The sequence below is a fragment of the Mobula birostris genome, chromosome 10 (assembly GCF_030028105.1).
Source record: "Mobula birostris isolate sMobBir1 chromosome 10, sMobBir1.hap1, whole genome shotgun sequence".
Classification (NCBI taxonomy): Eukaryota; Metazoa; Chordata; class Chondrichthyes; order Myliobatiformes; family Myliobatidae; genus Mobula; species Mobula birostris.
The window spans coordinates 13,250,170-13,277,218 of NC_092379.1; the positions used below are offsets into that span (position 1 = coordinate 13,250,170).

General features: G+C 41.0%; 1 protein-coding gene across 5 annotated transcripts in view; it reads left to right on the forward strand.

Moving 5' to 3' along the window:
• The first annotated feature begins 6,120 nt into the window (after nucleotides 1-6,120).
• LOC140204440 (cation channel sperm-associated auxiliary subunit gamma-like) overlaps nucleotides 6,121-27,049 on the forward strand; it is a 176,679-nt gene continuing 155,750 nt past the window's right edge. For 4 of the 5 annotated variants that reach the window (XR_011887612.1, XM_072271159.1, XM_072271160.1 and 1 more), the window contains exons 1-4: nucleotides 6,125-6,146; nucleotides 10,792-11,012; nucleotides 16,990-17,043; nucleotides 26,371-26,518. Coding sequence is in view for 4 of the 5 variants with exons in the window: in XM_072271159.1 (XP_072127260.1) it covers nucleotides 10,821-11,012; nucleotides 16,990-17,043; nucleotides 26,371-26,518 (394 nt within the window). In the remaining variant the exon portion in view is untranslated. Of the gene's footprint in view, nucleotides 6,147-10,791; nucleotides 11,013-16,989; nucleotides 17,044-26,370; nucleotides 26,519-27,049 lie in introns of all 5 variants that reach the window. The other variant, XM_072271161.1, reaches the window with a different exon arrangement.

Consider the following 27,049-nt stretch of genomic DNA (forward strand, 5'->3'; position numbering starts at 1 on the left):
AATTGTCCTCTTAGTTGGGGTGTGTGTGTGTGTGTGTGTGTGTGTGTGTGTGTGTGTGTGTGTGTGTGTGTGTGTGTGTGTGCGTATCCTTTCTTTATATTCTTATCTTGTCTCTGATACATTCTTATCTTGTCTCCGTAAGGGAAAAGGCTCTAGTAACCTGCGTTGCAAAAGAAAGCTATGATTTTAAAGGAAGAGGTACAGTTGATGTTTCGGGCCGAGACCCTTCGTCAGAACTAACTGAAGGAAGAGCTAGTAAGAGATTTGAAAGTGGGAGGGGGAGGGGGAGATCCGAAATGATAGGAGAAGATGGGAGGGGGAGGGATGGAGCCAAGAGCTGAGAGGATCATGGGACAGGAGGCCCAGGGAGAAGAAAAAGGGGGAGGGGGGGAAAAACCCAGAGGATGGGCAAGGGGTATAGTCAGAGTCAGAGGGACAGAGGGAGAAAAAGGAGAGAGAGAGAAAGAATGTGTGTATATAAATAAATAATGGATGGGGTACAAGGGGTAGGTGGGGCATTAGCGGAAGTTAGAGAAGTCAATATTCATGCCATCAGATTGGAAGCTGCTCAGACGGAATATAAGGTGTTGTTCCTCCAACCTGAGTGTGGCTTCATCTTTACAGTAGAGGCCCCATCCATTATTTATTTATACACACACACACACGTTCTTTCTCTCTCTCTCCTTTTTCTCCCTCTGTCCCTCTGACTATACCCCTTTCCCATCCTCTGGGTTTTTTCCCCCTCCTCCCCCTTTTCTTTCTCCCTGGGCCTCCTGTCCCATGATCCTCTCATATCCCTTTTGCCAATCAACTGTCCAGTTCTTGGCTCCATCCCTCCCCCTCCTGTCTTCTATCATTTCGGATCTCCCCCTCTCCCTCCCACTTTCAAATCTCTTACTCACTCTTCCTTCAGTTAGTCCTGATGAAGGGTCTCGGCCTGAACCGTCGACTGTACCTCCTCCTAGAGATTTTCCCTGGCCTGCTGCGTTCACCAGCAACTTTGATGTGCGTTGCTTGAATTTCCAGCATCTGCAGAATTCCTTGTGTCTATGATTTTAAAAGATTTTTCTTGCCTGGGCTGTCTGCACTCTATCTTCAATCCATTCCTGCCTGGACATTGTGTTAACCTTTGCCTTGCCACAACTTCACCTGCATATCTGTTGGTGTTAGGATCAGAATCAGGTTTATTATCACTGGTGTGTAACGTGAAATTTGTTAACTTAGCAGCAGCCGTTCAATGGAATACGCAATCTATCAAAGAGAAAAAAAATAAAATAAAACGTAATAATAATAAATAAACAAGTAAATCAATTATGTATATTTTTACAAATGTGCAAAAACAGAAATGCTGTATATTAAAAAAAAGTGAGGTAGTGTCCAAAGATTCAATGTCCATTTAGGAATCGGATGGCAGAGAGGAAGAAGTTGTTCCTGAATTGCTGAGTGTGTGCCTTCAGGCTTCTGTACCTCTTCCCTGACGGTAACAGTGAGAAAAGGGCATGGCCAGGGTGCTGGAGGTCCTTAATAATGGACGCTGCCTTTCTGAGACACTGCTCCCTAAAGATGTTATCTATTCTTTCTGGTGCTACCAGTGAGGCCTTGTCCACGTCAGGTAGAAACAATGCAGCATGAGGGGAGCACTTTGTTGAGAACCTTCACTCTCTGCTGCAAAAAGCAAGATTTCCCTGTGGCTAGCCATTTCAATTTGACTTCCCATTCCCATTCTGACAAGTCTCTCCATGGCTTCCTCTACTGCTATGATGAGGTCAAACTCAAGTTGGAGGAGAAACACTTCATATTCTTCTGGACAGCCTCCAACTTGATGGCGTGAACATTGATTTCTTTAACTTTTGGTTATTCCTACCCCTCCTCTCTTTCCATGCCCCATTCTGGTTACTTCTCACCCCTTTCTTCCAGGCCCTTCTCACTCCTTTCTTGTCCTTACTGGTGCATCACATCCCTCTGGTTTCCCTCCTCCTTTCCTTTCTACGTGCTCTATCCTCTCCTGTTTGTTCCCTTTTCCATCCACCTATCCCCTCCCAGCTTCTTACTTTATCACCCCCACCCACCTACCTCCCTACCTTTCGCCTCAAATAGTCTCAACTATTTACTTTACTTTATCATTTACCAGATTGCACTCCTTCCTCTCCTCCCAACTTCTTACTCTGGCTTCTGTCCCTCTCCCGTTCAATCCCGATAAAGGATCTCGACCTGATAGATTATGAGAGGCCTAGGTATGGTGGATATTGTGTAAAAGTCTTAGGCACATAAATATAGCTAGGGTACCTAAACTGTTTGCACAGTACTGTGTTTGTCAACGTGGAGCAGAGAGCGAGTTTGTAAATCTGGCAGGAGCAAAGGGTGTTGGGAATGGTGAAGGTGGAGTACCATGGGAGGGGTGTGGGGCAGATGGCAGAGAAGGTGGCGCTTTTCAGCCAGTAATTGTAAGGGAGAGAGTCTACCCTCATTACCGAGCACCAGCCACTAGTGTCCATTTTCAATCCGTAGAACAGATCCATAGATCCATAAACCAAATGTATGGTAATATAAAAACAGCAGGATACTCCCAACTGCCAATTGTACATCGGTAACCAAGAGATTGAACAAAAGACCAGCTTTAATTACCTTGGTAGCTTTATATCACAAGATGCTAGATGTAAAGTAGAAATAAAAAGAAGAATTGCCATTGCCAAAACCAACTTCCAAAAAATGAAACCCATTTTTACCAACGGACATATGTCTACAACAACAAGGCTTAGGCTACTAAAATGTTACGTCTGGTCAATCTTGCTGTACACTTCCAAATCATGGACTATAACACCAGAACTTCAAAGAAACTTCAAAGCAACAGGAATGTGGTTTCTTAGAAGAATGCTGAAAATATCATATAGAGATAGGGTAACTAATGAGACAGTACTCCAACGTGCCCATACAAAAAAGATCTTTAATGAGAATACTAAATGAGAAGAAACTTAAATTCCTGGGCCATGTCATCAGAAAGGGAGAAATAGAATGCCATACATTACAAGGCCGTATGCCTGGGAAACGTGGAAGAGGAAGGCAAAGAAGAAAATATATGGACACTGTGAAAGAACTAACAGATCTAAGTGTGTGAGATATCATTGACGCTGCATGGGATCATTCGATGTGGAAAGCCATGATCGTCCAAGCGTGTAACACGCAAGGTACATGAAGAAGAAGAAGAATAGTGCTCCGCTAACAGGGTGGAGGACACAACTACGAGATCAAATTCCAGAGGACAACTCTTCACGAAAATTCTGATGGATTGTCCCGTTTACCGCTGGAAAAGGAAACACCTGAAAAGTTTACAGAAGAGGACTCTCCTCTTGATGTATTCTACCCAATGCAAATCAAAAGTTTCACTATTATGGCAGAGATGATCCAAAGGAAACCAGAGAAGACCCCACACTGTCTCAGGTCTACATGGCAACCTATAATGGCTGGAATGTGCAACAGAAATTCTAATTCCCTCATTTTTACCAGTGTTGGGATGATCTTGCCCTTGATGGGGTTGCCTTATGTAGGGGTTGGGAGTTGTTGCACCATCCCAGCTGAGAGCTGAAGAGTTGGAGGAGCTACATGCTGGTCATCTAGGCGTGGTCAAAATGAAAGCACTGGCTCGAAGCTTTGTCCGCTGCTCTGGGATTTATCAGTGGATCGAGCAGCTTGCCATGCACAGTTTGGGATGCTAAAACGCCCAGAAGATGCCCCAGCAGCACCTCTCCATCCCTGCGAATGTCCTGTGTTGCCCTAGCAGAAGATTCATGTGGACTTTACTGGACTGTTCATGGGCACAAATTTCTTGGTAGTAGCGGATGCAGTTACAAAGTGGCCAGAAGGGTTTCCAACAGCCTCCACTACGGCCACGCACACTGTTGATGTGTTGAGAAGCCTCTTCTCAAGGACTGGTGTTCCAGAACACTTAGTCAGTGACAAAGGACCACAGTTTGTTGTGGAACAGTTTCAGTTGAAAATGAAAGGAATAAGACGTGTTACATCTGTGCCGTACCACCCAGGTACAATTGGCTTTGTGGAAAGGTTTTGTCCAGAGTCCAAAGAACGCACTTCGAACAATGTCAGAACATACCACACTGATGCTAAATCAGAAGCTTGTCTACTTCCTCCTTGCATATCGCAATGCAGCGCACTCCACAACCAACAAATCACCGGCCATGCTGTTCCTGTGTCGTCCCTTGTGCTCACACTTGGATCTCCTCAAATCCAATCAGAAGGAGTATGCAGGACAAACAGCAGGACAATGCAGGACAATTTGAGGGCTCCTCAAACAAGGAGGTTCCATGTTCCGCTCCTGGACAGGCAATCCTGGCAGAGGTGATCAAAAGTGGGTACTTTGTAAGATTATTGACAGATCTGTACTACCCTCCTAAACAGTGAAGATTATGTCTGATGTCATCTGGAGATGATGCGTCAATCAGTTGAGGAGAGCAGAGTCAATCGTTAGAGAAGAAAGGGGTCCCGAACTGTCAGAACCACTTCCTGCAGTCCCAGAGTCAACTTCTACAGCCACCATGGAGGAGGCCCCAGAATCTGAGATTGTTTCACAGCCACAAGTTTCACTGGTCAAGCAGAGTGACCACCCCCTTGTCAGGAAAACGTTAAAGATGCAATCCCACAAGAGTAAGAAATCTTTCACTGTGATTAAATCTTTATGCCTGAATGGGACAATTTTAAATTCACTATGCTGTGGATGTCTACATAGTGTACTCTGTATGTTGTGTGTGTGTGTGTGTGTACAGTATATGTATATGGCTAGAGAGCAATATGTTACATGTTTCAGTTGAGATGCATTCTTTATTGAGTTGGATTTTATAGCTAAGCAGGGAGGAGCGTAGTGCATTTAATATTTCAGTGGTATTGTAAATATATTGTTTGATTAAGCATTCTTTCTTTGTTTATATAATTCTTAAGGGTTATATGGGAGAAGCACGTGAATGGCACACGTCATATGTGAGTGCCTCACTGAAGAATAGTCAAGTACCCCTGGCTCCCGTGTTTTTCTTGTGATCAGTTTAACACTTAACATCATACAAAGTGAATCTAATAATTATATAGAACGAAAATGAAAAGTAAATTTTTTAATTTAAAAGTAGAATGCAAGTTTGTACCTAATTTCCGCGAAAGCTCATCATTTTAACCTACATAATCGGGCTCCAGCATCGCTGCAAATAATAACAAGCACATATGTGAAATTGTTGACTACGAATACGTTGGATAACTGATCATTTACAGTTATTTTCCCACTGTAATCCGTTATCTCCAACGTGTTTGTTTTTAACTCCTTGTTAAAATCTCCTCCTGAAGCCCACCCTCCGCCACCTCCAGTTTAAATTCCAAACGGAATATTTTGGAGGATCAAGAACCAAGAACTCACATCAAAGTTGCTGGTGAACGTAGCAGGCCAGGCAAGTAGAGATGCTGCCTGGCCTGCTGCATTCACCAGCAACTTTGATGTGTGTTGCTTGAATTTCCAGCATCTGCAGAATTCCTCGTGTTGGCACCACCAAGAACTGCTTCTTGCCCGGTTAACACAGATCAGGAGACCTACCCTCATCAGCGGTGTGGACAGATAATCAACATGGTGCCCAAGGAGTGGGTGGAATTGTTAATTTGGGAAAGTATTAGAGCCATTGCCTGCCTTTATTGTTGAAAATTTTGATTGTTAATAAGTCTTAACACTTGACCAAGAGTTGAGAGTAAACGCATGATTTACTGCAAACATCTTTCATTTGTAAATGAACAGAGTCAACGCAAAATTTTATTGTTAATAACTGTATTGAATAAGGACTCACAGTCAACGAATGGTTTTTTTTTTCTGTATGTAATTATTTTTATTTTGTAATATTTCTGAATAAAGTATTTTTGGAAAAAAAAGATCATCCCGGACTCCTCACTGCACGCAAGCGCACTAGCACTGTCGTGGTTTGCTCTCGGTCCAGTGCTATGCATGTGCTGGACGCATGCCGTTTAAGACGCATGCGTACAATGCAGTTGCCGGAAAACAAACGTCGGAGGGGGGGCCTCGAGGGGGGGGCGGTTGCCCTTTAAAACTGCACATGCGCATTGCGTTTCCCGCCGTCATTAGACCCGGCCGGAGGGTTGTGTAAGTAAGTGGTTAGCATCATACGCGGACTTTTTAAAGAGGCCGCTCTTTAATCCTCAATCAATCTCAGTCAAACACGGAGTGATTGTGATTTTCTGTATGATCCTTTGTAAGTTTAAACAGCATAGGTAAAGTAGCTCGGAGGAACTAGGGCTTCCCGCGTTGTTCTGTTATCTGTTTGCTCTTCCTCACAGTTTAAATAACATCTAATCGCTCCCACCATCCCCTTTAACTCCTAACCTTTACTGCTCTGGTAATTGGTTTGTTGTCATTTCAGGCACCGAGACACAGTGAAAAGCGGGTGTTTGCGTCCATACAGACAGATCATTCAAAACATAGTACACCCAGGTCGTGCAGAAAGAAAAATAACGCAGACTATAGTGGAGCTTTACTGTTACTGAGAAAGTGCCAGACAAATACCGTGTATACTATTCAATACTTTAATACAGTCTTCAAAAAGCAAGTATTGAGTTTAAGTCGTCCTTGAGTGTAACCATGAAATTCAGGTTAACACTTCAGTCCAGTGGTGAATTCATGTTGTCCGACCAAGCCCCCTGTGAAAGATCTGGGTAATATTTCCAACTGGGTGAGAAATACCCTGGTCAGTCATGGCATGGGAGGCACCAGAGACACCAGATGTGGAATCTGGAGCAGCGAAAAATCTGCTGGAAGGAACTCGAGCAACATTTGGTGATGGATGTGTAGAATGACATGGCATGAGAGGCAAATGCTGGAATCTGGAGCAGAAAGCAACCTGCTGGAGGGAACTAGGGCAGCATTTGCTGATGGATGGATGTGTGGAATGACATGGCGTGCATGGGCGATGTTGGTGTCCTTGCTTAGAATGGGATTTTGCCACAAGACATTGTGCTTATCTCTGATGAAATGGGTTGTTATGAGGAAGCAAGTATGATATGCTAAGTATCTTAACAAAAGAAAGACCCCATTAGAGTTGTATATTTTTTCCTAATTCTTCATTTCTACCTTGCTTGGAATAGGATTTTGCCACAGCACCTTGTGCTTATCATCAATGGGTTTTATTAATGACACCTTTTCTATTTTGAAAAAAAACATACGTGGTAAACGATCACCACAAACAATGAAGAGGCGAGCGAAGGCGAGGCTGGCTCGAAGGTTGAGGCGTGCGGGTGCAAGATGGATTTGGAGCGAAGTTGAGGCAGGTTCAAGGAGGAGCGGTTGGAGTCGGGGCATGCGAGGCGGAGAAAGGTTGGAGCAGAGGAGCTTCGGAGCCTGTCCACCCAATCCAAGAGTGAGGTCTGGTCGATCTAAATGCCGGGCCGATTTGGAAAGGTCGGATACGGGCCGGAATGTGGCGGCAGGGTCCAGGCCCAGTGTTTGTCGCTGCGGGCGGTTTGGGGTGGGGTGGGGTGGGGGGGTGGTGGCAGCTCTTAGAGGGAGGAATGACCCAATGTTTGGAGGATTTAAACACCCGGCAGGTTGGATTGAAAAGCCAGGGTGCAGGACCCACAGGTGAGGATCAGGCTCTGCAACATTTACTCAGCTCTTTGCTGCACTAAGGTGAGGCTGTGGGCCTGCTCCCCTACTCTGGACTTTGTGTCTGCGGGCCCTGCGACATTTTGCTGCACTGTGCGATGAACTGGAGCTGAGGCTGTGGGCCTGGCTCCCCTACTCTGGGCTTTATGCCTGCGGGCTCCGTGACATTTTCCAATGCCATGCGATGAACTGGAGCTGAGGCTGTGGGCCTGCGCCGGCCTTTGTGTCTATGGACTCACTTCTGTTCTGAATGCTGTTGCTAGCTTTTATTGTTTCCATGTGTTTCATTTTCCTCTCTATGCATATTTTTTAAAAATGGGTTCTTTTGGGTTTCTTGTTTTTATACTATCATAGAAATCTACAGCACATTACAGTCCCTTCGGCCCACAATGTTGTGCTGACCACGTAACCTACTCTAGAAACTGCTTAGGATTATCCTACTGCAAAAATGAGAAAATCTGCAGATGCTGGAAATTCAAGCAACACATACAAAATGCTGGTGGAACACAGCAGGCCAGGCAGCATCGATAGGAAGAAGTACAGTTGAAGTTTCGGGCCGAGACCCTTTGTCAGTCCTGACGAAGGGTCTCGGCCCGAAACGTCGACATTACTCGACTGCATAGCCCTCTAGTTTTCTAAGCTCCATGTCCCTATCTAAGAGTCTCTTAAAAGACCCTATTGTATCTGCCTCTACCACCATCGCTGGCTGTGCATTCCACAAACCCACCACTCTCTTTGTGGAAAAACTTGCCTCTGATATCCCCTGTGTACCTATTTCCAAGTTCCTTAAAATATGCCCCCTCGTGTTAGCCATTTCAGCCCTGGGGAAAAAAGCCTCTGGCTATCCAAATGATCAATGCCTCTCATCATCGTATACAGCTTTGTCTCATCCTCCGTCGCTCCACTTATCTGGGTTGAATTCCATCTGCCACTTCTCAGCTCAGTTCGGCATCCTATCAATGTCCCACTGACAACCCACCAGACTATCCACAATACCCTCAACTTGTGTCATCAGCAAACTTACTAACCCACCTTTCTACTTCCTTATCCAGGTCATTTATAAAAATCACAAAGAGGAGGGGTCCCAGAGCAGATTCCTGCAGAACACCACTAGTCACTGTCCTCCATGCAGAATACGAACCATCTACAACTACTCTTTGCTTTCTGTGGGAAAGCTAATTCTGGATCCACAAAGCAAGGTCTCCTTGGATCCCATGCCTCCTTACTTTCTGAATAAGCCTTATCAAATGCCTTACTGAAATCCATATACACTACATCCACTGCTTCACCTTCATCAATAAATTGAATTGAATTGACTTTATTACTCATATCCTTCATATACATGAGGAGTAAAAATCTTTATGTCACATCTCCGTCTAAATATGCAATGTGTTTTGTTAACTCCTCAAAGAACTCAATTAGGATCATAAGGCATGATCTGCCCTTGACAAAGACACACTGACTATCTCTAATCAGGTTATGTCTCTCCAACTGCTCATAAATCCTGTCCCTTGGAATCTTCTTCAACAACTTGCCCACCCCTGAAGTAAGACTCAATGGTCTATAATTTCCTGGGTTATCTCTACTCCCTTTCTTGAACCAGGGAACAACATTTGCTACCTTCCAATCTTCTGGTATTTCTCCCGTCCATATTGATGATGCAAAGATCATCACCAGAGTATCAGCAATCTCCTCCCTCACTTCCTAGAGTAGCCTGGGATATATTTTGTCCGGTGCTCGTTACTTATCTAACTTAATGCTTTTCAAATGCTCCAGCACATCCTCTTTCTTAATGTCTATATGCTTAAGTGTTTCAGTCCACTGTAAGTCGTCCCCAAAATTTTAAACCCTCCCCAATAGCATTAGCAAACCTTCCTCCCAGAATATTGGTTCCCCTCCAGTTCAGGTACACCCATCCCACTTGTACAGATCACACCTTCCCCAGAAAAGGTTCCAATGATCCAAGAACTTGAAACCCTGCCCCCTGCACCATCTCCTCAGCCACTCATTCATCTGCATTATCTTCCTGTTCTAACCTTCCCCAGCTCGTGGCACTGGGAGTAATCTGGAGATTACCACCTTGGAGGTCCTGCTCTTCAGCCTCCTTCCTAACTCCCTAAACCTACTGCACAGGAACTCTACCCCTCTCCTGCTTATGCCATTGGGACCAACATGTACCACGACCTCCGGCTGCTCACCCTCCCCTTCAAGAATATTCTGCAACCGCCCAGAGACATCCTGGACCTTAGCACCCAGGAGGCAACCCACTATTCTGGTGTCTCCTTTGCTGCTACAGAATCTCCTATCTGTCCCCCTAACTATCAAGTCCCCTATGACTATTGCTCTGCCCTGACTTCACTGTACCCTTCTGAGGCTCAGAAGCTGACCACAGTGCTATTGGTGTGGCTGCTGCTGTCTTACCCAGATAGGTCGTCCCCCTCAGTGGTGTCCAAAGGGTATAACTGTTGCTGAGGGGAACCTGCACTGGCTTGTAAGGAGACAAATTTCAAGGTGGTATAATGTAGACCTACTTTGATAATAAATATACTTTGAACTTTAAATGTGAAGCTAAAGCAAGTATAATATGCTAAACTATGCTAAACATTGTAACAAAATAAAGACCCCATTAGAGTTGCTTTTTGTTCTAATTCTTAATTTCTGCCTAGGCAGAAGGCTATGTTCCTTCTTACTGTAGCTTTGAAGGTACTGAGGAGGATCTTCAAAGTCAGAACAGAAGTTCTACTTAAATTCACCTGAGATTTCAGAAATTGGGGCACATGCGTCAATGCCTGTGGTATTATCAGTGTTAAAATGACGTAAAAGATTGTAAAGCTCATTACTGATGATAGAATTCATACCATGAAGATGGGTTTCTCCTCCAGAAGATGGCTCTTCCAATGACAACTGATTTTGGTGGCACAAGGGCAAGCAGTCAGATCAATATTAAAATATTGCTCTAGATATTTTAAATAATTTAAGAATCAATATAGATTCACAATCAGATTTTCACTGTTCAAATATGTTTGATGTCTATGAAAATATTATTTACGGGACATGCCAATGGATTTGCACAGTATTGAGAAGTCGTCACAATGACTGTCAATTTTATAATCTTAATCTCTGTCCATTTCCAGGGTTGCCAACCTACCTCACCCTTGCTATAATGTTTAAACTCTATGGTCTTTTTTGGCCCATGTGCTTGGCTTACCACTGTGAATGGCACACAGACTTGAGCAAGTTTAGTAATCGTAAGGAATTCTCGGAAGCTATCCTACAACAACACCCAGCTGCCAACCTTGATCTTATATTTCAGAATTTAACTGACCAGGGTATTGACTCTGATGATAAACTTGTAGTAAGTATATTTATGTTAATTCAGAGAACTGAGTTAACTTGTGCATGAATTTTTGAATTTGATGTATGGCTCCAGTTGATAAACTTTATTTTTTTTTAGTTTTTAAGCTACTATTTCAATGAATTATGCTTTTGTGAGCATTTTTGCTTCTTTGCGAACAATACATGGAAATAATTTATTATTGTGCTTAATTAATACTTATTGCCTATTATATCGCTAACATTTAGGACAGTAATGAAGGTCCTCCATCTCTGTCTGTCCATTCTGTCACACACAGATGGAGAAGAATTCTTCATTGCTGTTTCCATAATTGTTTTTTGAGCAGTCAGCGTTGTTAGTCCTGAGCTGGATGCTCAGACCTGAAAGACTGGTCGACCACTCAGTCTGACCTCTAACCATTGACTTTTTTGGCATGGGTGACCCTATCAAGAGCCAAAGCACAAGGCCCCGACTCTAGCCAACATAGCTCTTCAGGTCATTGAGGCACGCAAGCCTCCAAAGCCCATGACAAGGTTGTGGTCCTTTTGGAGTACTTAATTAATGAACCAATCAAAGTCATTTAAAAAATAATTCTCATCACAAACAAGAGAAAATCAGATGCTGGAAATCCAAGAAATCCAACAAACACATGTAAAATGCTAGAGGAACTCAGCAGGCCAGTCGACATTTTGGGCCAAGACCCTTCAGGAGGACTGGAAAAGAAAAGATGAGGGTCGACATCCTCCCCCCACCTTTTAAATCTACTCCTCATCTTTTTTTCTCCAAACCTGCTGAAGGGTCTTTTCCATTGATGCTGCCTGGCCTGTGAATTCCTCCAGCAATTTATATGTGTTGCTTAAAAATGTTTCTTTTTTTCCTCAATGATTTTATTTCAGAGACAGTTTACCCAATATCAACACAGAATAGCTGTGGTTGGCTGGAAGCATATATTGTGGTGGGTTATATTTTCAATGACTAGATAATTGCACTGCAGATTTCAGCAAGAGTACTGGAAAAGTTGATAACTATCTCACCTAGTTTTTTTTTGCACAAAATGAAGAAAATTAACTTTGTTTCTCATATGAAACAACTTGCTTAATTGGAATAATTTCAGTTTAAGAATAAAATGTCTTAGTTTAAACAAAGAAAAGTGTACATAGTAAAATAAGTGGATTTAATCATAACAAGGACTCTGTGTTCATCCTGCAAGATAAAAGATAAATGATTCTATCCAAATTGCCTCATCTAATGTTAACTGGTTTGCCTTCAGTATTAGGAATATCCTGGCTTATGCAGAATTTTATAGTTTTAGTTATACTTACAGTCCCTATTATTGTTGGGCAGAATGCACTGTGAGGTAGCTCCAAAAAAAGACTGCAAGTAACTAATATTTCATTTACAACAGACCTGTTCTTTTATCATTTGTTCTCTTGAATGCTTTGGGGATAAAATCTTTCTTAGATGCTCTTCTTCTCAGACTACATTTCCTCCAGTGGATGTTCTCATAAATCAGGATTCTGTTCCATTGGAGAATCTTCAGTGTTCCATATGTTTTGATTCTGTGAATATCTGCCAGTGACTCCCATGCTTTTTTTTTACATTACTCCCAGATCTAACCAGTGTTTAGATTAATTTTTTAAAAAACAAAGAACTGTAGGAGTTGGAAGCCTGTAACTAAAAAAAACGCTGAAAATATTTGGCAAGTCAATGAGCATCTGTAGGAAGAGAAACAGTTAATATTTCTGGTTGATGCTACTTGGTCCTGTTAACAGACCTTACTGTTATAATGATCTTCTATCATTCATAATCAGTTTCAGGTTTAATAACATTGTGAAATTTGTTAATTTTGCGGCAGCAGTATAATGCATGATATAGAGAAAAAAACTTAAGTACAGTAAGTATGTATGTATATTAAATAGTTCAACTAAATAAGTAGTGCAAAGACATACATTTTTAAAGAAGTAGTGAGTTAGTGTTCTTGGGTTTAATGTCCATTTAGAAATTGGATGGCAGAGGGGAAGAAGCTGTTCCTGAATCGCTGAATGTGTGCCTTCAGGCTCCTGTACCTCCTTCTGCAGCTTATTTTGATCCTGTGCGGTACCCCCGCCCCCCAATACCAGACGGTGATGCAGCCAGTCAGAATGCTCTCCATGGTACATCTGTAGACGTTTTCAACTGTTTTTGCTGACAAACCACATCTCCTCAAACTCCTAATGAAATATAGCCACTGTCTTGCCTTCTTCATAGTTGTATCGATATGTTGGGTCCCGGTTGGGGTCTCAGTGATGTTAACACCCAGGAACTTGAAATGGCTCACTCTCTCCACTTCTGATGACATCAAATTTATGCCTATATTAAATGATGAGAGGCATAGAGTAATAGGATATTTTTTTCCCATCGTGGTGTATAAAAAGAAACATATGTTCAAGATGAAAGAAGTTTTAAAGAGGAATTGAGAGGCAATATTTTTACGTAGAGTGCATTTGATATCAAAGGACGTGGTGGAATCAAATACAATCACTAGGGTCAGTCCTGATGAACGGTCTCAGCCTGGAATTTTGACTGTTTACTCTTTTCCGTAGATGCTGCCTGGCCTGCTGAGTTCCTCCAGAATTCTGTCTGTGTTGCACTAGGGTTAAGAATCATTTAGACAGGCTTTTGAATAGGCAGAGCATAGGAGGCTTTAGTGTGAGTCAACATGGATGCGATGGGCTGAAGGCCGTGTTTTGTGTAGTATGTTTCTATAAATTATGTGCCATCTTTCATGTTGGGGAGAAGCAGGAGAGTATGTTAACAATATTGCATTAAAATACATGTCAAGGATTATTACACTGTAGAAAGAGAAACAGTTAAAATTTCGGGTCAAAAAGCTTTCATTAGAGGTGGGAAATTTGGGAAAAAAAGTTAATTTTATTCTGCAAAGGTGGTGCAGAGGGATGGATAGGACATTAGGAATATTTCTGATGTGGCGAAATTGAGATTAGCCGAGGGATTCCAGTGTTTACAGAGTTTCAGGTTAACATATTAATGAGGGTTGTGAGTGAGAGGTAAAACAAAAGGACTTGTTAAAGCCAGATTTGGGAACAGCTTCTTTCCAACTGTGATAAGACTGCTGAATGGATTCTGACCCGGATCAGTGCCGTACCCTCCAAATATCCGGACTTGCCTCTCAGTTTTTTTGCACTACCTTACTTCCCATTTTTCTATTTTCTATTTATGATTTATAATTTAATTTTTTAATATTTACTAATTTTAACTATTTTTAATATTTGTAATCCAGGGAGTGTGAAGCGCAGAATCAAATATCGCTGTGATGATTGTACGTTCTAGTACCAATTGTTTGGCGACAATAAAGTATAAGGTATAAGTATAAGTATAAATATAGGCTAGAGGTGTCTCTGAGCCTTAAGCGAAAAGAAAAATGCTGGAAGTAGCCAATGCATCAGTCTGTATCTGCGAAGCAAGAAGTGAACCAAGTTGATATTACAAAGTCATAACCTTTCAGAAGAAATGGCCAATAAAAAATTTGCAGTTGCTAGAAAGCTGAAATAAAGATGCACATGGTTATGATAAGAGTCTTGGACTGAAATGTTAACTGTTTCTCTCTTTTCATAGATGTTGCGTGTCCTGCTGAATATTTCCAGCATTTTCTGTTTTCTGATTCTAGAGATTCTTTGTTAGTGTCCATTTATTGGAACCAACAAGTATAACCTCACTATATAAGAGGGGGGAAGAGAGAAAACAGGAAGTGAATGATCAGTTAGCCTGATGTACATAGTAGAGAAACTGCTGGCATCTATTATTAAGGAAATAGTAAAGGGCATGTATAAAATGATAATGGAATTTGACAGTACCAAATATATTTATGAGATATAAGTTATGTTTGACAAAGCTGTTAAAATTTTTGAGGTTGTAACTAGCAAAATAGTTAATAGCACTCTAGTTGATATGTCTCTGTTCCTTCAAAGGACCTTCAATAAAATGTCCCAGAAGACATTACTAAACTCAATTAAAGCTCTCTGTACTGTAGCATACAATGTAGATTGATAATTGGTCAATGAACAGAAAGACCAGAGTAGGAATAATCTGGTGGTTCTTGTGTTGGGAGCTTGCATCCAGTGGGGTGCCTTAGGTATTGGTTTTGGGGCTCCAGCTATTCACAATCTAAATAAAAGCATAAGACATAGGAGAAGAATTAGGGCATTCAGCCCACTGAGTCATAGAAAAGTACAGCACAGAATCAGGCCCTTTGACCCATGTAGTCCATGCCAAAACATTTAAACTACGTACCTCCATCGACCTGCACCGGGATCATAGCCTTCCATACCCCTGCCAAACTTCTCTTAAACGTTGAAGTCGAGCTCGTATACACCACTTGTGGTGGCGGTTCATTTCACACTTTAATGACTCTGACTGAAGAAGTTTCCCCTTATGTTCCCCTTAAACTTTTCACCTTTCACCCTTAATTCATGACCACTAATTGTAGTCTCACCCAACCTTAGTGGAAAAAGCCTGCTTGCACTTACCTTATCTGTACCCCTCATAATTTTGTATACCTCTATCAAATCTCCTCTCAATCTCCTACAGTCCAAGGGATAAAGCCCTAACCTATTGAATCTTTCCTTGTAACTAACTCAGGTCCTCCTGACCTGGCAGCATCCTTGTGAATTTTCTCTATCTTCTCTGCCATTCCATGATGGCTGAGTTATTATCCCTCTCAACCCCATTGTCCTGTCTTATCCTTGTAACCTTTGGCACCCTGACTAATCAAAACCTATCATCTTCTGCTTTAAAGATACTCAATGACTTAGCCTCCACTGCTATCTGTGGCAGTGAATTCCACGGCTGCACCCACCACCCTCTAGCTAAATAAATTGTTCCTCATCTCTATTCTGAATGGACATCCCTCAACATCAATGAATTTGATAAGTAGATCAAGGATAATGTGCTAATCATACAAACATGGGTTGTGGTGAGCTTATAGGGTTGCTTGAGGGGAATATTGTAAGGTCATCCACATTGTTTAAAAGAAATGATGGGGAATATTTTTAAATGTAAAATAATTAAGAGTATTGGTGTTCAGAGGGACCCGAGAGTTGAAGTCAAAGCTCTGTAAGACTGCAGTTATCATGTATATACATATGTTAGCCTTTATCTCTTTCACCAGTCAACTTCCCAGATCTTCATTTCACCCCCTCCCTCCTCCTAGTTTCACTTATCATCTGTCACTTTGTACATTTTCTTCCACACCTCCACCTTATTAGTCTGACTTCTTCCAGCTTCCTTTCCAGTCCTGATGAAGGGTCTCGGCCCAAAATGTCGACTGTTTACTCTTTTCCATAGATGCTGCCTGCCCCGCTGAGTTCCTCCAGCATTTTGTGTGTGTTGCTTTGGATTTCCAGCATCTGCAGATTTTCACATTTTCATGTGTGTAATCTGCCTTTTTACTCAGCTGGGTGTACTGAGGAATGCAGAAAGTGCCAAATCAGATAACAATTCCACATCATGAAGCTCAATAGAAATGAAGAACTGAGATGATTAGAAATCTAAAGACCTCTCAGTGACTCACAGAGCTTAATTTGTCTGTGCCTAAAAAAAAATGAGGTAAAAGCATTTGTACTTTCAGAAGAGCTTTGACTTTGGGGAAAATAGTTCTGATATACAATCTTGTTGATGTTTCTTTTTATTTCTTGCTGAATATTATGGATATGAGAATATTTGCTGTTTACTTTGGGCCACCATATACAAAGAGTAAAAGTCCTTTGTAACAATGTTACCTAATTTTTTAATCTTGTGTTCAGAGCCCAATCAGCTTTTTAAAATTTATGCAAAATTCCCGAATTATAAAGGCTTATTAGGAAAAGGCTATTGATTTCTTTTGGCACTTGGAAGTTCACGTAGATATGTATTTGTTACTTAAATTATTTTGTTGATTGCAAGATCAATTTTTAGTGTTAAGTAATTTGCACAATTTAACTAAATCTTCTTTTACTTTCAGCACTACTATGCTTTCCCTTATTTCATAAAGATAACATTATCCTGTCAAAATCAGGTACTGTGCTATTTATTAAAATCATACAGCACTTACAACTTTCTGCATTTATATTAATAATAACAGGGATATTAAGACTTTTGAAGTGGGTTTTGAAGGGGAGCTGGAATTAAAAACAGTTAGTTGTTGGTCTGAAATCAGCAGCTAAGGGACTAGAGATGAAGAATTTTATAGAAATGGGGAGGACGAGGCCAAAGAGAAATTAAGCTCAAGTGTGAGAGTTGAATTTCTTCTGGAATAGGAACATGTGTAATACAGTGTTGTGAAAGTGGTGCAAGTTTAAAAAATGGGTATCGTTATTTTGCATGAGCTATGCCTAGATATTGGATTTTATTATTTTTGGCGCATTAAAGCATTGTTGTCTATAACACCAACTCCAAACTTTTTAAAAAAGGTCATAAATGCTGTAACCAAATATACAGCAGGATTAGTGCGGAGTCCATTTGAAAAAGGTTTGTTGAGTCACGACCTATGGTGTTCCAATGGAAGCCCTTGCAAATTATTGCACTCAGTGCCAAGTTAAAGCATGACAGTCAGAAGAGGATGTCTGCCTTAAAAGAATTCTTCATGGAAGCCAGGCATGGGGATTGCCTTAGGAGAGAGAGCAGCAAGAAGAGTGCATCAAGGTTCTCAAGGAGAGGTCTTGAAATGCTGGTGATTGAGGCACAAGCCACAGTGGAGAACTTGTGTACAAAGAGAAATGAAAAGGTTTTTAGATATCATTGGCTGGAATTGGAAATCAGGACATTGGACTTGGGTGAAGGGTTTTGGGAGCCCTAAAGTAAGCACATGTTGAAGATGAAGTGTCAAAGTAAATTACCCAGCTTTGGTCTGATCTCTATTAAGTACTGCTGAAGATGTGCTCCAAGTCCACATTCAAAGGCAATACAAACACATCTGAGAAATACAGAGCTAATTTCGGAAATACAGTACCCAAAACAAATTTTGCAGGATTTTGAATCCAATTTTCAAAAATGTTTGTTTAATTGAAATTGATTCATGTAGCATATAAAAATACAAGTTGTCCTAGTTTGAGTGCGGGTGCCTGTTATTGCAATGTTAATTCTGATTTTTTTCTGCTCAAATGCCTGAATCAGGAAAGGCTTACAAACTTCTGTCTGGAAGAGTACTATATAGAGTGAAAACTGATGTGGATATCAAAACTTGCTTCCTGATATTTATAAAAATAATAATTTAAGATTGATTGTTATAGCAGCAGTAGTCATTTTTTGAGTGTAACCACATGTGGGTCAAACTGACTGCACTGGAACTTCCATTTGCTAGTGAGGTATTTTTTTTACATGAATAAATCCCTAGTCCCTTATAAAGTCAACAATGATGATGAGGCTTGATGACTTTTACTGCTGAACGGTTAATAAGAATTATCCTGGGAAGAAGTAGAAATGTTTTGGTTGAAATAATGAGGAGAAGCACATTAAATACTTGCAAGTACTTAATTAAGTACAGGTCTTGTTTGAGGTAGTTAGAGCAAAATTCTTAATGATTTTTCTTAGGGAAGAACAGTGGCAGAGTTTATAGTGCTGTTTTCGCTCAAGTTCGGCAAATGGGTTCAAACTAAACTCCGGTACAGGCCATATGGAGTTTGCCTATTTTCTCTGACGCTGCTGGGGTCTCCCCAGGTGATCCAATTTTCTTCACACGTCAAAGTCAAAGTTAATTTTGTTGTAAGCAACGTGTAGGCACAAGTGCAAAGAAAAACTTAATTGCAGCAGCATCGCAGGCACATAGCATCATATAAACAGCATTCACAAGGAAAGTATAACTAAAATATAAATTATACACAATATCTACAAGATCAATTGTTACAGCTGATTGCAGATTACAACTGTAATGATTACAGCGGGCTCAAGAACCAAATGGTTGAAGGAAAGTAGTTGTTCTTGAGCCTGGTGGTATGGGACTTCAGGTTTCTGTAACTTCAGACTGCTGATAGCTGTGAAAAGATGGGGATTGTTGATGATAGAGGCTGCCTTCTTGAGGCAGTGCTTCCTGGAGATACTAATGATGGTGGGGAGGGACGTGCCTGTAATGTATTCGGCAGAGCCCACTACTCTCTGTAGCTTCTTGTGTTTTTGTACATTTGGATTGCTATTCTTTGTAACTCCAAAAATCATTCGAAAGAAAAACATGGGAGACTGAGGATAATGTGGGTGCTCTTCATTTTTATGTTAGCAAGGTGCGCACATATGAGGTGGTGACATAATGATGAATGCCATTCATGTCCTTTTACGTATAACCCGTAATGAATTGGGTAAACAAAGAATGCTTAATCAAACAATATATTTACAATATTACTCAAATATTACTGAAATATTAAATGCACAACACCCTTCCTACTTATCTATAAACTCCAATTCAATATAGAATGCACCTGAACTCAAATGTGCAATGTATTGCTCTCTAGTCATTTATATATAATGGCAGGTGAGACTTGCGGCTGTGAAACAATCTCAGGTTCTGAGGCCTCGTTGTGGTGGCTGTAGGAGTTGACTGTAGGACTGCAAGAAGTGGTTCTGACAGCTCAGGACTTCCTTCTTCTCTAACAATTGACTGCTGTCTTCAACTAATTGATGTGTCGTCCCCATGTGATATTGAATGCAATCTCCAATGTGTAGGACAGCAGTCTGGTTCTGTCCTTAATCTTTCCAAATACCCATTTTTGATCACCTCTGTAGTCTCTTGCCTCGACTGGTTGATTTGCATTGGTGAGAATCTGACCTCCTTATTTGAAAATCCTTAAGTTTGTCTTAGCTACATATCCAGCATACTCCTTCTGAGATTGGGTCTGAGCAGATCCAGGCTTGAGCGCAAGGGACGACCCAGAAGCAGCATAACTGGTGAGTTGTTGGTTGTGGAGTGTGCTGCATTGCCATCTACAAGGAGGAAATTGGCAAAATCCAGTTTCAGTGTCAGTGTGGTGTGTTCTGCTGACATTGCTTGTAGTGCGTTCTTTAGACTCTGGATGAACCTTTTAGCCAAGTCAATTGTGGCTGGGTGGTGTGGTGCACGTGTAATATGTCTTATTCCATTCATTTCCAAGAATGACTGAAACTATTCTGCAACAAACTGTGGTTCATTGTTACTGACTAAGTGTTCTGGAGCACCAGTCCTTGAGAAGAGGCTTCTCAACACATCAACAGTGTGCAAGGCCATTGGGAGCCCTTCTGGCCACTTTGTGGCTGCATCCACTACTACCAAGAAATTTGTGCTCATGAACAGTCCAGCAAAGTCCCCATGAATCTTCTGCCAGGGAAATGCAGGACATTCGCAGGGATGGCATCTTCTGGATGTTTTAGCATCCCGAACTGTGCATGGCCAGCTGCTCGATCTGCTGATCTATCTCAGGCCACCAGACGAAGCTTTGAGCCAACCCTTACATTTTGACCATGCCTAGATTTTCTACAGCTTCTCAATACTTCAGCTCTCAGCTTCTACAACTCGCAACCCCGTCAAGGGCAAGTTCAGCTTGGTGATGGTAAAAATGGGGGGGGGTGACTAGAAATTCTGCTACATATTTCAGCTATTTTGAGTTGTCATGTAAACCTGAGATAGTGTGCGGTCTTTCTGTTTTCCCTTTGGATCATCTCTGCCGTAATTGGGAGACTTTTGATTTGCATTGGGGAGAATTCTTCAAGAGGAGTGTCCTCTTTTGTAAAGTTTTTGGGTATTTCCTTTTCCAAGGATAAGTGTAATAATCTATTAGCATTTCCATGGTTACTTTTTCTCTTGAATTCAGTCATGTAATTGTGTCCTCCAAGAAACAGCCCATCCATGCATTTGTGCAGCTGCCGTTGTGAAACACCCTTTTCTGGATTGAAAATGGACATCAGTGGTTGATTATCAGCAATAAGGGTAAACTCTCTCCCTAAAGGTCCTGAATAAAATGTTTTGCACCCCAGACTCAAGGCCTCTCAGTCAATCTGTACTTGATTCTTCTCTGCAATGGGTAAGGGTATTTGATGCAAAGCCTATGCAGTGTTCACTTCTGTCACTCATAACATGTGACATGACTGCACATACCACAAGGTGAAGTGTCACAGGCAAGCTTCATTGGATGATGTGGATCATAATGAGTACAGCTACCTCGTACTGCTTTGCTTATTGACATTCCTTCCCGATCTTTAGTATTAAGCTCAAGGATTGAAGCACAGTAGCCAGGTTTGGCAGGTAATTGACAAATCCAAAGGAATGCAACTGTGACATGTCTTTTGGTCCTGGGGCATCCACCACTTATCACAGCACAGTTGTGTAATCCTTATGTGTCAATGGTCTGACCACAGTAAGTGATGCTTAGTTTAAAGATTTCACACTTGTTATGTCATGCTCTGAGCCTATAATCTTCTCATCTTTTCAACACTGTCTTGAGATTTTGGAGATGTTCCTTGTTCTCCTTACTGGTAACAATGATGTGATCCAGATAACATCTGGATGAACACCCAATGCCTGGGCACCTTTACAGCACTTGGTCCATAGCTTTCTGCCAGTGTGCAGCTGTGGATGCTACCCCAAAAATAATCCTATTATAGTGATAAAGCCCTTTGTGTGTGTTTATAGTGAGAAACACTTTGAAATATTCTTCCATCTCCATCTGTATGTAGGACTCAGCAGAAGTTCACTTTGCGAAGTGTTTTCTCCAGAAAGGTCTGCAAAAATATCCTCTATATGAGCAAAGGGTATTGACCTACTTTCAGTACTGGTTTAATGGTGACCTTGAAATCACCACAGATATTGACAAGACCTGTTCTTGGCTACTGGTACTATTGGGGTTGCCCATGGGCTCCATTCAACCTTGAAAAGAATTCCTTCAGCTTCCAAGTGATCTTGCTTACTGGCTACTCTTGATGGATGGTATAAGGAACTGAATGAACTTTTCAAAACTTGGGTGTGGCATTGACATTTAACACTATTTTACCTTTGATACCCTTGAGTTTTCCAGTGCCATCCTTGAACACTGATTTGGCATCAGCCATTACCTTTCTTATTTTGCTTTCAGTTGATCCAATCAGGCTGTTATTGTCTCAGCTACTCATGTCCCCACAATGCTAGCCTTTCTGTTTTTACCACATACAAGCCCATTGTGACTTGTTGGTTGTTGTATTTCACTATTAAAAATATCATTCCCACAAAAGGTATCTTTCCTCCAGTATAAGTTCTTAGTTGGATATCTGCAGGCTTCAGTTCAGTATCTTTGAAATCTCATTGTTAATCATTTTGTGAAATGACTGAAACAGCTGAACCAGTGTCCTATTCCATTTTAACTAATTGGCTGTTCATTTCTGGTGTAAACCATACTTTTTGTCTCTTGTTAGTTTTCACATTGTAAATCTTAAGGCTGCTCAGTCCTGCTTCACTCTCCACATTATCAGATTTTTTGTCAAAAGTAGACGTTCAAAGATTCAAAGTACATTTATTATCAAGGTATGTATGTAGTATACAACACTGAGCATGTTAAACATCAAACCATAGTCTTGAAACAGTCCAGGAATGTTCAGTTTAGTTGAGTTCAGATGAATTTATCTCTGTGTCATTTGTGGACTGCAAGCCACAGAGCCCGTCTATGCCGAAGTGCCCCGATCAAAATTGCACAAAAAGCAATTTGTTTTAAAATGTGCTTATCACCACTGTTACGTTTTGTAAAACCAAAGCTAATTGAAAGAAAAACACAGAATGTTTGTTTCATTCTTACTTTTTTGAGGTGTGCACATATTATATGGTGTCAACATGATATATGCTATTTACGTAGTTTTACATATGAACTCTCATGACAGCAAAGAATGCTTAATTAAACAATATATTTGCAATATTACTCAAATATTGCAGCTTAATGTGAAAAAGACTAAGGAGCTGGTGGTAGACCTGAAGAGAGCTAAGGTACAGTTGACCCTGGTTTCCATCCAGGGGGTCAGTGTGGACATGGTGGAGGATTACAAATACCTGGGGATACGTATTGACAATAAACTGGACTGGTCAAAGAACACTGAGGCTGTCTACAAGAAGGGTCAGAGCCGTTTCTATTTCCTGAGGAGACTGAGGTCCTTTAACATTTGCCGGACGATGCTGAGGATGTTCTACGAGTCTGTGGTGGCCAGTGCGATCATGTTTGCTGTTGTGTGCTGGGGCAGCAGGCTGAGGGTAGCAGACACCAACAGAATCAACAAACTCATTCGTAAAGTCAGTGATGTTGTGGGGATGGAACTGGACTCTCTGATGGTGATGTCTGAAAAGAGGATGCTGTCCAAGTTGCATGCCATCTTGGACAATGTCTCCCAGCCACTACATAATGGACTGGGTGGGCACAGGAGTACATTCAGCCAGAGACTCATTCCTCCCAAGATGCAGCACAGAGTGTCATAGGAAGTCATTCCTGCCTGTGGCCATCAAACTTTACAACTCCTCCCTTGGAGGGTCAGACACCCTGTGCCAATAGGCTGGTCCAGAACTTATTTCATTATTTACTGGCATAATTTACATATTACTATTTAACTACTTATGGTTCTATTACTATTTATTATTTATGGTGCAACTGTAATGAAAACCAATTTCCCCCTGAGAATCAATAAAGTATGACTATGACTATATAACTGAAATATTAAATACACAACATGAATTAACATAATGGATCAGAATATTTTCAATAGTAGATCTTTAGAGGTTTGGTAGTGTTCAGTGACAAATTGAAGCTCTCCAATCTTGTAAGAAATTAAACATGCTGGTGCAGATTCCTTATAGTTGCATCTATGTGTGATGCTCTGGACAGGCCATCTGATATGTTAATGCCCAGGAATTTAAGCTGCTGACTCTTACCCCTGTTGATCCCCAAATATTGACTGGCATATGTCATTCCTCTTTCTGAAGTTAACAGTCACCTCTTCAGTTTTACTGACATTGAGCAAATAATCATTGTTGCAGCACCACTCAACCAGGTATCCTGTCTCTCACCGATAGACTGACTCGTCACCACCAGTGACTCGTACAACAACAATGGTGTTGGCAGTGATTTTATGTATGACATTTGAGCTGTGGTTAGACACACAGTATTGTTTGTGTGTAGAGAGTAGAACCTGTGGACTAAGCACTCAGTTATGTTGTTGGTAGGTGAGGAGGTGATGTTACCAACTCTCACTGAATGAGGTCTGTCAAAGAGGAAATCAAGTATCCAGTTGCAGAGGAAAGTGCAGGGGCCCCAGTCTTTCAGCTTCATGATGAGTTTGGATGAGATGATTATGCTGAGTTGTAGTTGATGTGCAGAAGCCTGACATAAGAGTTTTTGTTATTCAGATAGTCCAGAGTAGAATCACAGCTGTTCTGGCAGAAGGCAAATTGAAGCAGATCCAGGTAATAACAAAGACAGGAGTTAATTCATGCCATAACTAACATCAAGAAGCACTTCATTATGTTTGATGCAAATGTAACCAGATGGCAGTCATTGAGGCAGGTCACTTCGCTCTTTGTGCATTGGTGCAAATGATATCCCTTTGCAGCAGGGAGAAGTTGAATACTCCAGCCAGTTGGTCTGTGCAGGTCTTTAGTGCTTGGCCAGTTATGTTGTCTAGACTAGACGCCTTTTGAAGATGCTCCTTCTTGAAGGACCCTCAGATGTCAGTCTCAGATTACGCTGGACAAGAAAGATTTTGCTTCCCGAATACTTTTGGGTGTATCTTATAGACATTGGGCTGCTGATCATGAAAATCACTGTGAAATTTCCCTATCATGCACCATTTTGATGGGATCTTATAGAAACATACAAAATTTTGAAACGGATAGATATGATAGAAGTAGGAAAGTTGTTTCCATTGGTAGGTGAGACTAGAACTTAGGGACATTGCCTCAAGATTTAGGATGGAAATGAAGAGAAACTGTTTTTTTCCCAGAGAGTGGTGAATCTGTGGAATTCTCTGTCTAGGGAAGCAGTTAGATAGGATTTTACATAGTAAGGGAATTAAGGGTTATGGGGAAAAGGCAGGTAGATGGAGCTGAGTTTACAGACAGATCAGCCATGATCTTATTGAATGGCAGGCAGGCTAGTTGGGCCGGATGGCCTACTCCTGCTCCTATTTCTTATGTTCTTATTTTTGAAATTGCTTATATTTGTTATTTCAATTTATAATCCAAGTCAGGATAACTGATGTTAAGATTAAAGAAGGCACTTTTGTGGGTCCGCAAATCAAACTGGTCATTAATGACAGGCAATTCGAAGAACTTCTAGTGGGATCAGAGGAAATCGCATGGAAGGCATTCAAGTATGTTGCTGAAAGTTTTCTTGGCAACTACAGAGCACCAAACTATATGCAACTGGTTGACAACATGATATAAGCATACAAAGCCATGAAGTGCAACGTGTCACTAAAGATTCATTTTCTGCATTCCCATTTAGACTTCTTCCTTGCAAATCTTGTCACTGTCAGTGACGAGCTTGGTGAAAGGTTTCACCAGGACATTGTGGTCATGGAGAAGCAGTATCAGGGCAAATGGAATCCATCAATGCTGGCTGATTATTGTTGGACACTTCAGCGAGAAGCCTCAGACACTGAATACAAATGAAAATCATCAACAAAACATTTTTAGCTTAGTTGAACTATTTCAAAGTGTCAGCCCTGTTATGCAATTAAAGGCATTATATTCAATAAAAGTTAATTTCTTGTTTCTCTAAATTCTTATGTGACACAAGTAGTCTGAAATTATATTTGTGTTCAGCTTCAAGTGGTCTATCATAAAGAAAAAAAGTACTGAAAAAACAACACTTGGGGGTAAAAATTGTTGCGCAGTGTTGTAGGGTCATCTAGAGATGTGGATCTCATATGGGTGTGTCATAATTCTGCCTATCAAAGCATGGATAAAAGGCTTTGAGCTCATCTGGAAGTGATGGACTATTTAGTGGGCGATGATCGAATGTGGGGAAATAATTTGCTATGAAATTTACTGGGTGAATATGATTGCTCTGTGAACTGGTTGACTTAATGAGCCAAAATGGCTGCCATGGAAATGTGGAGAGGCGAAGCAATAATCAAATACCTAAAAAGCTTTGTAAGTGAATAACGTAGCCAAAATATTTGTGAGTTCATCTTCTTTTGGTCACAAAAGGATCGATTTTTAAACTTTTATTTATCATTTGATCATTTTATTTTACTACAGAATAATTTCTGACTATGTTGAAAATCTACTTGATTTCTGATTAACTCGGTGGTAGGTTAATCAATATTTCCATTATTATGTACCTTTGTCTGTTTGCTCATAATATTACTCTTAAACTGTTTGTTTTTATTCACATACTGTAATTCCCTGTTTTGCAACAATTTTTCTTTTTAGAAAGAAAATGAAATAGCTGCTCGATCTGCATACCTTCAGGGGATGTGTCCTATTGTCAATATAAAATTTCAACCGCCCGTCAATTCAATTTACAATCTGCCAGAGTTGCTGGAGATGTCCATAACTGCAGCAGCAATAGCTAATGATGGTGAGTATACTGTACAAATAAAATGTGCAACTGGAGATGAAGGCAATGCAACAATATTAAAAGAAAATTCGACCACCAAATAAAAAGGGAAAAATATCAGAGGACCAAAGCATAGTTTTTCACCCATATTTCGATCAAAGATTGTACCAGATGACTGCATGATTGTTGATGTAACTCTCCTATTTAAAAATACAGCATGGGAGAGAGCATTAATTCTAATCTGCAGAGGGCAATAGATGGCTTGAAGGAAGTCGACAGGCCTTTGGTATGACTGCTAAGTCCTTTCTAGTGCTGTTTCCCCATACTGAAAAGATAAAAATCAAGTTTGGCACTTATTAGGCTGTTTTATTTTTAACTTCAGTCCAACGGTCCAAAGCGGGAGCTGTAGTCAGCTTCAAAGTTGGCAAAGGCGGTGTGGAGCTATTTGATAGTGGAGTGAGTTTAAATTTGTAGGTCAGCTTGGCCTAAACACCATCAGTCTCAAACATTATTCTCCCTGGGTAAAGCGTGCTTAAAATCAAGACCTAACGT